This window comes from Medicago truncatula, chromosome 4 (genome assembly GCF_003473485.1).
Source record: "Medicago truncatula cultivar Jemalong A17 chromosome 4, MtrunA17r5.0-ANR, whole genome shotgun sequence".
Lineage (NCBI taxonomy): Eukaryota > Viridiplantae > Streptophyta > Magnoliopsida > Fabales > Fabaceae > Medicago > Medicago truncatula.
In genome coordinates this window covers 54,680,440-54,693,107 of record NC_053045.1, presented here as the reverse complement: position 1 = coordinate 54,693,107, position 12,668 = coordinate 54,680,440, and the positions used below count along the sequence as shown (strand labels likewise).

At 30.7% G+C, this 12,668-nt stretch overlaps 1 protein-coding gene and 1 long non-coding RNA gene across 2 annotated transcripts; one reads left to right on the top strand and one right to left on the bottom strand.

Annotated features, from left to right (window-relative positions):
* Nucleotides 1–7,135: 7,135 nt before the first annotated feature.
* On the top strand, nucleotides 7,136–7,954 carry LOC11446626 (uncharacterized). The gene is made up of 3 exons (XR_003010927.2): nucleotides 7,136–7,376; nucleotides 7,476–7,533; nucleotides 7,706–7,954. It is a non-coding gene; the product is annotated as an uncharacterized lncRNA (long non-coding RNA).
* Nucleotides 7,955–9,152: 1,198 nt separating this feature from the next.
* On the bottom strand, nucleotides 9,153–11,608 carry LOC11441612 (3-ketoacyl-CoA synthase 11). Its single transcript, XM_039833690.1, has 2 exons — nucleotides 11,478–11,608; nucleotides 9,153–10,986 (listed from the first exon to the last, which is right to left on the bottom strand). Exon 2 carries the CDS (start codon nucleotides 10,977–10,979, stop codon nucleotides 9,477–9,479), a length of 1,503 nt encoding a protein of 500 aa, XP_039689624.1. The 5' UTR covers nucleotides 10,980–10,986; nucleotides 11,478–11,608; the 3' UTR covers nucleotides 9,153–9,476.
* Between the last annotated feature and the right edge of the window lie 1,060 nt (nucleotides 11,609–12,668).

Genomic DNA, 12,668 nt, shown 5'->3' with positions numbered 1-12,668 from the left:
CAATTCGTAAATACTGGTTTGTTTAATTCAATAAATAAAAGTAAAATTTCATAATCCTCGTGAGCTTAGATCAGTTGATGAGGATATTGCATATTATATGTAGGATCGGGGTTCGAACTCCAGATATCTCACTTCTCCATATTTAAATGAGTGAGCCTCTAACCATTAAACTACTTAACTAAAAAAAAATCATATTGTGTCAGTTTATTATGTTAGCGAAGTCCAAGTCTTATAAAGGCATGATCTCTTTGTTTTGTGGACGTAGTAGCCCTAGCGCTCCCTTAATTCATTTTCTCATTAAAAGAATATTCCAAGTTTTTTAAGTTTAACATTAACGATTCGACTTGTCAAAAAAAAAAAAACATTAACGACTCGTGTATGGTTCGATTATATAGAAAATTACAGTTTTTTTTTACTCAAAAACTACACCTTTTTTTTTCTTCAAGAAATTAAGATAAATATATTAGAAACAAGGTAGCATACCTCAACAAGATATGCCGGAGGAAACTAACATCTAGAAATACAATACAACTGTCTCAGCTACATAAGTAGCCACAAAGAAAAACAACAGAAAACAATATTACATAACCATCTCTGAACACCTAATGGATTTAGTCTCCAAGAAGGATAGTCAAAGTCAAAAAGAATAAAGCATGACTTCAACCACCGGTAAGTTTAGAACTTAACCTTTTTTTCTAAGAAAAACGTTATTACGTTTGATTATGAAAAATCCTCGTATTATTATATTTTCAAATAATAAAAAGTACCGAAATTTAAATAATATGACCTCTTATTATGATTCTCACTTCTTAGTCCAAGAGAAAAAATAACCTAGACCTAAACTAATGATATTTATGAAAAACATTCTAAATTATGATATTATGCCGATAAATTAATATATGATAGATTTTACTAGCCTTCACTTAAATTATTATTATTACTACTACTACTACTATAAATACAAACCTTTGCTATTTATATTATGGAAATATGCATACTAACAAGAGACACATATTCTCCTAAAAAACAAAAGATACATTTACATATATATTGAATAATTACTACTCCACTCTCAAATATAATAAAAAAAATAAAAGCACACAAAATTAATGAATTTAGTTCAAAATTTATACCAAAAACATTTTCTTCTTTTTTGCTTGTATTCAAGTTCAGAAGAATACATGTGTATTATGACAAGTGGACAACATCTCACAACTAAAATGATTGTTTAATCATATTTAAATATTCAGTTCTTTACCAAATGAAAAGAAAAGTATAAGAAATAATAAAATACAACGAATTAAAAAGATAGCAAATGCAATTACAACCAACGTATTATTATATCATTAAAATATGGATAAAAAAATAATTTAAAAAAAAAACCTTAAGCCATGAGCATGTTGGGAAGGGATAGCTTGATCATCGCAGCCTTTTAATGTTCTCTGTAGTTACATGTATGAGAGGAAATTATCAATGTGGGTAATTATTTTGGCGAGTAAATTACATTAAAGATAACAAATATTGTTCAGTGGAATTCAACCTTTTTTAATTGGTAACTTAAATGATATTATAAAAAAATAAAATATTTTAAATGATATTTTATCCATTTAATCTACTATTCATTTTATCCTTTTTTTAATTTTATTTATTATGAATTTTTCTTTTATATTTACTTCTCTCAAGTGAATCATGTCTTGGGATAGAAAAGTTGAAGGTCATGTTAGATATGGAGCTTTCAAGAAGATGGATAAGATTTTTTTAACCTCAACCGACAAGTTAGATGAGTTGAAGGTTCAAATTAACTAATACTTTATTTATGTTAGTGAAAATTAAATCACATGTTATGTTGGTGTACATGTACCATTCATACATGGCCGTCTTAACAAATTCATAGGCCCGGTTTTAATTTTATAAGGGATGCAAAAAAAAAAAAAAATCTGGGCCCCAAAAAAATAAATTAAAAATCACACTTTGGTGGGTCTTGAACACATGACCTCACACTCAACAAAAAATGGTCACACCACTAAAGCAAGCTGTACAAATTGAATAAATTTGCTTTTAATAGATATATAATCATTATTTTTGTGTCTTACATATAAAAAAAAATATTTTAGGCCCCAAAAAATTGGAGGCCCGGTGTCGTCGCCCAGCCTCGACGGGCTATGGGCCGGCCCTGCATTCATAGTTCTGCAAGATTTTTTAACCCCATAATTCAATCATTTGTTATGTATTGTTGTGTAATGTTAAATTTTAGTCTTTAGTCAACTATTTAATTGGTATCGCTTTGGTCCCTTAACTAAAAAAAAGATTGTTTGAGGATTTTAAGTTTTTTTTAGTCTCGTTTTGGTCCCTTCTGTTAGGTTTCCGTTAGTTTTAATAAAAAACGTTAAGTGTGGACACGTGTCACCTTATCATTGGCTTTGATATTTTTTTTTATAAAAAAAAAATTAAAATTCAAAAAACCAATGACAATGTGACACATGTCACTTTGTCATTGGCTTTGGGATTTTTTTTGTAAAAAAAAAAAGAAAAAAAACTCAGAGCCAATGACAAGGTGACACGTGTCCAGGAGTTAGCTTTTTTAAAACCCTCTAAAAAAACTTAAAATCCTCAAACAATCTTTTTTTCAGTTAAAGGACCAAAGCGATACCAATTAAATAGTTAAGGGACCAAAAACACATTTAAATCTATTAATAATAGATTTATTTGCAGGACAAAACAAAATTTAATATTGTTTATACCATTTAGAATTTGAATAAAAGAAATATAAGTTTCAGTACAAATGAAAGATAAAGTATATTTAATGTAAAATAATAATTATCAATTAAATATAATCTTTTTTTTTTTGGTACAAAAGAGGGCAAAGCCCACAATTAAATATGATCTTATTTGAAAAATAATAATTACCAATTGAATATAATTTTATTTGAAACCCCCACAAACAAATAGATTATAGACAATATTAAAAAAATAGAAAATATGTTGGTCATACACAGAGTAAATTAAAATAATTAAGTTAAAAACAAATACAAACTATTTTGAAGCATAAGACAATACTTATTTAATTAAAACATTGAAACCTGTCATTTATTTACATTTGCAAACAAATGAGCTATGTTGCAAATCTTTTACTTTATATTCTTGATATATACTTATGTGTATTACTTATGATTTTAAATTTTTTTCAATTTTTGCAGGATCTTGCAATATAAGTAAGATCAATACATTCATTAATATATAGAGAATGCGAAGGATATAAAACAAATTCTCAAACTTAGAGCAAAACACTTCATCATCACCTAAAACCAACTATGTCGATGCTAATACAGTTTTCGTTCAACAACACAAGCTCACACTAACCCTAAACCATGAAAAACAAACTCCACCAATAATCAACTTTTCTTTAGGCACCATACTCCAACACCACAACAACATTGCAACCTGACTCACCATCTACAAAAGAATGTCAACAAGAACACTTACAGGTTTGTATATACATATTTTATTTTTATTTTTAAAGTATTTATTTAACTTTTTTTTTACTATGCGGGATGTTCCAATATTTTCTTGTAGTTCTCTCCATTTACTCATGTTTTGTTTCTCCATTCCTAATGGCATTTATTACATCACTACCACTATATGCTATTATACTAGAGCATGTTATCGGTACATTATTTTTTGTGTGGATATTATCTTGTCCTTTTTTGCCACTTAAATTGACAAAAACACTATTGCCATTGTGGATAATCAGAAGAAAATCTTGTTGAAAGATCTAAAACATTTTGGCAGCGTATCTTTTTTATGTTCCCCTTTGAGCTTCTTGGGATGCGATCACACCCTTCTAGCACAACCTATCAGATCACATTATTTGTCTTGTCTACGCGTCAAGAGTTTATCATTTGTTTTTTGAGTAAGTTAAATTGATTTTCACTAATAATTATGTATATATTTTTTCTGTCATGACTTATAATGATGAATATGTTTTTGAGTGTAAGTTCGAAGAGAATGAAAATTTCAATTATACTCGGATTCGCTTGACAAAGATGTTCTTGGTATGCTCTTGAATATGTTGTGTTATGTTATAAATTTTGTATTGTTTATCGACTTCGAGGTAGTGGCCGAACCGATCAATCTTGAATATATATATATATATATATATATATATATATATATATAGGGCATTTCAAATGAGAGGAGTTTTATTGTGAGAGTGAGAGGGTTAAATCTTGACCCTTGGATTCAAAGCAACTGTTCAGATTTAGTATGTTACAGAAAACTAGGCGCGTATTAAATTTCTCCCACGATACCATCTTCTTTCTTCTTTAGTTTCCCAATCACTTTGCTCGGTCTCTTCTGTTGACTCGCCCAATTGTTTCTATCTCATGAAACTCCCATTTTTTTTTCATAGCTTTTTAAATCATAATTAACAAAACCTGTAAGTTTTCTTTCCATGCCAAAAGGAACTGCACGTCGATTCAAATTTTGGGGTTTAATAGGATGAGCCACTAAGTAAATTATTATTTTTGACCAAGCTTCAAATTGATACAGCATCTAAATTGTTATTTTTGATATTGAAAAGAATACGATAATTGTGAGGTCAATAATGGCTACTTGTGACAGTGATGAAGAAAGGTTAGGTGTGTAAATAATAACTTTTGATTCATTTTAACTAAAACAATTAGAGTTGATTCAGCAAACCCAAGAACTGGAAAAGTTAAAATTGAAAGAAAAGATCGTAGCATCAAATCAGCAACACGAGAGAGAGAGAGAGAGAGAGAATGCAGAATGGTTTTTTGTTTTTTTAATGAAGAAAGGAAAGGAAAGGAAAGGTCGCACAAGCAAATGAGGGTGGCGAAAAGTTCAGTTGCAGTTATTAAAATTCAATACCATGGTAAAGATTAATCTAAGGGTTAGGATTCAACCCTCTCACCTCTCATAATAAAAAGCACTCTCACTTGATATGCCCTCATATATATATATATATATATATATATATATATATATATATATATATATATATATATATATTTGTTTGAGTGCATAGTATCATTAGGTATCAGAATTTAATAGAAAGGAACTGGTTCAAATCATTAGAAATGAAATGACAATAGCATAAACTGATCATACGAACATCATACACAATGTGACTATGCATTTCTACCGGAAGAGAAATCATATTTGCAGTGCACTTTAGGCTCCGCGCATTGTGTAGTGTGTGTCACACATGAGTTGAAGTAAAATAGCTTACATTGAAGAACAGAAGATTCTTCAATCAACTCATTTTTGCATATTATTAGTTTTCATTTGAAGTTGACAATTTGCATGAACTATAAGGTGATATTTTTAAATGGATTAATATGTCTTTACCCCCTGTAATTTGGACAAGTTCCGGTTTTTCCTCTGTAAAAAAAAAGTTTAGATTCCAACCCTGTAACATAAGATTCTTTGGTTTTAGCCCCTGACACATGTGACTGTGCATAATTGCTGACGTGACGAGCTGAATGGCATGTTGACTGTGCATATCTGATTATGTGGCGTGCTGACTGTATAATTATTTTTTTTAATTTATTTAAAAAATATATATAAAAATTAAAAAAATCAGGATTTTTTTTATTACGAAAAATATTTTCTGAAATATATATTTTTTGAAAATTCCAAAATTTATAATTTACGAAAAATATATATTTCAAAAAAAAGTTCAAATTATTTTCGAAAATTTGGAGTATATATTTTTTGAAGTTTAAAACAGATTTTTTTTCGAAAAAGAAGTTTTTTAAATTTTCTCAACAAAAAAAAAATCTGGATACAAATTTATTTAAAAATTTAGATTTTTATTACGATGTGTTACATATTTGACAATATTTTTTAATATTTAAAAATTCAGGATAAAAAAAATCTAAATTTTTTTTAATATTTAAATTTATTCTTATCTATTTGTTACATGTGTTATTTGTATTGAAAATTGTGGGCATTTTTGAAAAGAAACAGCCAAGCTGAAAGGGGTTGTTTTCTTTAAAAATATAATATATATATATATATTTCCAAAAATATTATATAAAAAAAAATTCATACACTTACTATATTTTGAAACTTTCGAAAATTTTTAAAAAATCCAAATTAAATTAAAATATTAAAAATATTAGAAAAAAAATAATATAAGCTATTTTTTGAATGTTTTGGTAAAAAATTAATATTTTTTTCTTAATTTTTTATTTTTTGAAAAAAAAACCCAATTTTTTTTTTCGTTTTTTAAAAAAATTGATTTTTTTTCTTGATTTTAAATTTTTGAAAATTAATTTTCAGTTTTTTTTTATCTTTTTAAAAATAATTTATTAAACCATTACACACATGTCAGATTTAAAAAAAAAAATTAAAATAATTACACAGTGGCGTGCCACATCAGCGTCTGAATGAGGTCAGAGGTGTTTTGTGGAGAATCTTCATATTACAGGGATGTTTTGTGAAGAATCTTTATATTTTAGGGTTGGAATCTGAACTTTTTTTTTACAAGGGGGTAAAGACATATTAGCCCTTTTAAAATCAACACATCAATCATGTTTTTTTAATTCAAAAATTGGCCCATCAAAAAAATTATTTCTGGCTGTGCCACTAGTTACTTTAGTAATTTTCATTAAAATATATTTGTTAACTTCCATCAATTTTCATCAAAAGATGTACAAATAGCTTGAGAGATATTTACTAAACTATCCCTTTCTTTAAATTGGTTTGCACTAGTGGATATTGTTTTTTTTTGTCCATGTTTTTTTGTTGGTCATGTGATATTTTAAGTGGAACTTTTCATCTGCACCATTCATTTAGATTTGAAGGTTTGTATTTACTTCTCTTACCCTCTCACAATAATCACTCCTCTCATTTGATGCATCACATACACACACAGATATATGTGTGTATGTATGTATGTATTGGCTTACAAATAGATTCTATACATAATCAAATTTTTCTCTACTCTTGATTAATACTTGTTTTTTTTTTTTTTTTATTCTTCAGGAAATGAAAAACTTTTCTTACAATTATGGCCTTATACACAACATGTGTATCTCCCGTTGTGTTTGGATTCCTCAAGAAACCACAAGCACACATTCTCAATATTATAAATAATTTTATTCAAGTACTTGTTGATTTGGATATTTTTCTTAATTTCTTCGTGGCCTAAGAAGATGACTCCACTCACTCAATTGTGAACTATCCAAAAAAGATTATGCTACGTTATTTAAGAACTTGGTTTACTCTTCATGTCATGTGCAATATTTCCCCAAGGATTACTGAAATGCTAATATATACTACATATTTAACCTATGGCATACTCCGCCTACTTCAATATTTATGGAATATTGGAAAAGTTCATGCTTTTTTGAGTAAGTGAGATTTAGAACTTTTTCTATTAAAAAGTCATATGATTTATGTTTTGATTCTTTGTCTGATTACTTATGAATTTTGTATTCTTTTGAGTGTAGATTTGAGGATGATATAAGATATAATTTTGTTGGGTTTCGTTGTGGTAAGCTTGTCTTGGTAAGGTTTTGAACATATATATTAATTATGATTTTAACATTTTAACAAAGAAGATAAATATGTATGTATCATCAACTAATAATTTGAACCATTTTTACATATTCTTCTATCCATTGTGCATTGTGGGTGGATGTCTTCTTTATTTTACTGCTACAAACTATGATCCGAAAAGCGCATGGGTGGGGGAAGCAATGGATCAAAGTTTATGAACAAGATATGTGGCTTCCAGCTACCGGTTTAGGTCTACTATATTTAGAACAGTTCACCTTAGAGATTTACATGCTAATGTGGTGGAAATGGCATTTATCATTTTGTTTAAGTTAATGAAGATGGGACTTGCAGGATATGTGCTTGGTAGTGTGCTCGGGTGTATTCGCAGTTTATAACTATGACATAGGTTCGAATGTGAAGCTTCAAGCTATATGTTAGTGCTATTTTTTGAACCGGATATGTTTCACACTAAAGGAAATGTTTTGTATTATTAGATATATTTCACCAAATTCTCTTGTAGCAAGAACAAAATTTCGAATGAATGTTGAAGAAGAATATAACTATTTGCTTGACTTGTATTAGTTTGAGTTATTTGGTAACTAATGATGCATGCTTCTATTATGCATTACATTGAATAGTAGAGGGAACTCTTATAATTCATATTTTCCACCAAACATACACGCATATTTTCACTATAACTAATTTGTTCTTGATGTGGACATATGCTGTCTGATTGTGACTAGTCCAGTGTAAATATTGCACCACAACACACTACAGCAGACCAAGGATGAATCCAGATTTGTTGCACTAAAAAACACTGGTTGAAACAAAATTGAATTTAACACAGAAACTTGGAATGCGAAACGTTTGTTTTTCATCTATGCTTCATTTTTACTGCAGTAATTATGGATTTGGTACTTCGATTGTTGATCCTGTTTTTTATTCTAATGATAGATTTCAAGAGGGGTGCTTAGAAAAATAGATGATAATTAATTAGATTTAGATGCTTGGTTATGAAGTTACGTAAAGCTAATGCTTGGTGATATTCATTGGGAGCCAAAAGGATTCTTAATACTTCTTAACAAGACATAATTTGAAGAAAAAAATCAAAACCAAAATTAACTTCCTTAGTATTTTTTTTTCCTATGCTGTTTGTTCTTGCCCTTTGATTTTTAACATGATAAATAGTTCCTGCCAAAAGTAAGGAATTTATAAAAAAGGGAGGATCTGGGTTTCTAAGCATGTTTCTATAATGTTAGCTTAGAACAGAAGGCTGATCAGAAACGAGAGTATTCCCTTTAATTTGTGCTTCACAAGAAACGAGTTCCCTCAAGTTGGGATCACATTATGCTAAGTATCATGCAATGTTACAACTGAGGAGGTAGACCAATGAAATGTTTCTTTGCTTTAGAAAGAAGGATACAACCAAATGTAAGAGCATGTGATAACTGTCTTCTACCGAAGACAGTTATCCAGCTAAAAAGCACCCGATGCAGCTTAAAATTGTGCACAGATGATGATTGATAATACAAATTACTAAGAACATAATGATTTCAGAATTTAGCTTTAACCATTGACACGCTAAAGAAACGGAATTGAAATGTTCAATTCCGATTTTGTCAGAGAAATCACAGTTAAAATCTGGAAGTTCATTTCAGATTCTATGCATTTCAGCACAACAATCCACAGATCAGTCAATAAATACATTCCCGAGAAAATACACTCACAGCAAAACAATCACAAGTTCAAGCAACCACCAGCACATGACAAAGTTAAATTCAACAAAAACTTCCCCTAAACTAGACCCACCACTTGTACACCAGAAAGCAGAATAAAATTCCTAAAACCTGAACTCTAAAAACAGTAACATACACAAAATCCCAGAAAGAAAATTTCATCAATCCAATAACTACCACCTAATACTGATACAGAACTACTTACAATCTCGTCGTTTAGATGGTAGATACCTTTGGAACATCAACAGGAAACTGGCCAATCTCATCTATCCAAGGGCTTTTCTCCTTCACAGGGTTGATTGTCCTGAGAGCCTTCCACACTGCACTGTTACACTTGAATCCAGAACCAAATGCTATTTGCCATGTTCTATCTCCCTTCTTAATTCTCCCTTTGGCTTCTGTGTAAGCCAATTCATACCAAAGTGAACTGCTAGATGTGTTTCCAAAACGATAAAGTGTCATCCTCGATGGCTCCATATGCCATGGAGATAGCTGCAAGTTTTTCTCCAGTTCATCCAAAACAGCTCTACCTCCGGCATGGATGCAAAAATGTTCAAAAGCTAGCTTGAAATCAGGAATATAAGGTTTTATCTTCATCTTGAAAAGTTTCTTCCCAACCAATGTGGTGAAGAATAGTAGCTGTTCTGATGTTGGAAGTACGAGAGGCCCTAGTGTAGTGATATTAGTTTTTAAAGCATCACCGGCAACTGCCATAAGATCTTTTGACAAGGTAACACCAATCTTGCCATTGGCATCTTCTTCTTGGGTTACGCAGCTAAAACACTTGTCATCAGAAGCCTTGTTAGTGCGAACCGTGGTGATCAATTGGTATTTTGATCTTCTTCTGTCTGAGCTTTTATTGGAAAGCAGAACCACAGCTCCTCCCATTCGAAACAAACAATTAGAAACAAGTTTCGACCGATCGTTTCCAAAATACCAATTCAATGTGATATTCTCCATGCTAATGACCAATGCATACGAATTAGGATTGGCCTGGAGAAGATCTTTAGCAAGATCAATCGAGATCAGTCCCGCACTGCAACCCATCCCACCTAGGTTGTAGCTCTTTATATTCCCTCGAAGCTTGTAATGATTGACAATCATTGAAGATAGCGACGGAGTTGGGTTGAACAGGCTACAGTTTACAATCAGAATTCCTATATCTTTAGGCTTTACTGAGGTCTTACTAAATAGCTCATCAATGGCACCAAACATCACAGTCTCAGCTTCTTTTCTAGCTTCTTTCATTGAAGGATTAGGAGGAAAGTTAAGAACAGCCTCAGGAAGATAAGTAGATTCCCCAAGTCCCGATCTCTCAAGAATCTTTCGCTGAAATTCGAGATTTTCCTCCGTAAAAGTACTGATCATCCTAGACTGATCCATAAATTTCCTTTTCGTGCACTTGCGAGATTCTTCAGGCTTGTAACATGAGAAATCAACAAGGTACACTGGTTTCGGACGAGTCAAAAAGTAAAGCGTGGACAGAAAAACAAGGAGAGTTGAACAAAAAATGACAGATACCAAATTGTATTGTAGATGCTCCCAAATATCATAAAAGTCTTGGATGGAAAAGGTGGATATCTGAGCAGCAATCAACACCACAAGTGGGGAAAGAAAAAGGTACATTCCATGAGTGATTAGATAGTGATAACCAAGTTTAACATACTTCAATTTAACAGATTTCTTGAAATCAGGTAGGTTCCTGGATGAATTTGTCATTTTTGTCCTGTTCAAAAGTTAAATCAATCTACTTTGATTACATATTTTCCTTTAATGGAAAAATTATGAGTGACAACAAAAGGGTATTTAATCACAAAAATATATCTTTAATGCATAATTCATTCTTGTTAAAATTATAGCAAATTCCCTCCAAAAGATCCATTTTCAGTAACAATTTCAACTAATGTACATTAAAATTAATAATCAATAAAAATGCTAAATTTGCATGCAATGAGCAGTACTCAACATGAAAATCAAGTGGAATTGAAAATAAACTGAAAAGAACACATACACATAGAATGAACTAAAAACAAAGCTTTTTAGTTTCATTATTTAACAAATCTTTGTGTATAAATCCACAGTGCATTCATTCTGGAAAAAGATTGTAGATAGATACAAGTGAAACAAAGAAGAAGCATGAAATAAGTAATGAAAAATTGAAATCATGGGAAGAGGTTAATGTTGATATGAAACAAAACCCAGTTCACAAAATTGTACCTTGAAGACTAAACCCAACAGAGATCCCAGTGCCAGTAATGTCTTCCAAGAGAGAGAGAGAGAGAGAGTGTGTGCAAGGAGGAATAATTGTTTATTAGTAAATTTATTATGCAGAAAGAAAAATATGAAGGACAGATAATATGCCAAAAAAAGTCAAATTAATTGAGGGAATTAACTAGCATGGATTAGATGAGATCTTATCTTGCTTAACTAAAGCCTATGATTAGAATATGAATTTGGACATGTAGGAGGTTAAATCTTTTAGAAGTGTTTGTCCTCATTTGAGTTTTATCATGGTCGAGTAGTTAATTTTCACACGTAGAAGATGTGTGGTTTTAAAATAGGGTTTTGTTAACGAGTGATCTGGTACATTCTTTAAACATTTTAAATTAAGTTATTACTCTTTAAAAATGTTAAAGTTTTTAATTTTTAATATATTTTATTACACAAATTTTCATAAATTTTTTACCATTTAAACTCTTATTCAGTGTCCTGGAACACTAGTTAATATTTCACTTCAAAATATAAATAAGCAAAACAATTTAGATATTTCTAAATTAGACACTTTTATCCGGTTTAAATCCAAGATCTTAGTTATATGTTGTGAATACCATGTGGTGTTGGTCACTTTGTGTATAAACAACTTTTTTAAATTATTTATCTTATTAATTTTGTTGAGGATGACTCTCAATTTGGTGTTTTGGAAAACTTGGAACCGTGACACGATTTGTGAAGCGTGTCACGATTTTGAAATGTCGAGAGCTGTTCTGCAGGGTGCCCAATCGTGACAAGATTTTGGGAAAACGTGACACAATTTTCGGCTTGCTGGGCAAATTTTCAGGATAAGGTTGGTCGTACTTTGGGTCGTACGCATCAAACGTGTCACGATTTTGTCTGGATCTGAACACTATGTAAGCACACCATGACCCATTTGTTGGGCAAGCTTGGTGAATCTCATGGAAACCAAAGGAGGGAAATTTTAGGGTTTTAGATACTAAATGTTGAAGGTCTTTAGGTGAGGTTCAAAGCTTCAAGATGTGAATCTTGGAGAACCAAAAGAGGGGGCTCTTGTGAAAAGGATTGGTGCCTTTTGGGAAAGATTCATGGGGTTGGGAAACAAATGAGTGGAAAGTCTTTTGTGAACAACTTAGGTGAATCTTATGAAACCAAAAGAGAAGGTCCTTATTGAAT

Coding starts and splice junctions, on each gene's coding strand:
- LOC11441612 (XM_039833690.1), bottom strand. CDS start 10,979: ATGACAAATTCATCCAGGAACCTACCTGATTTCAAGAAATCTGTTAAA.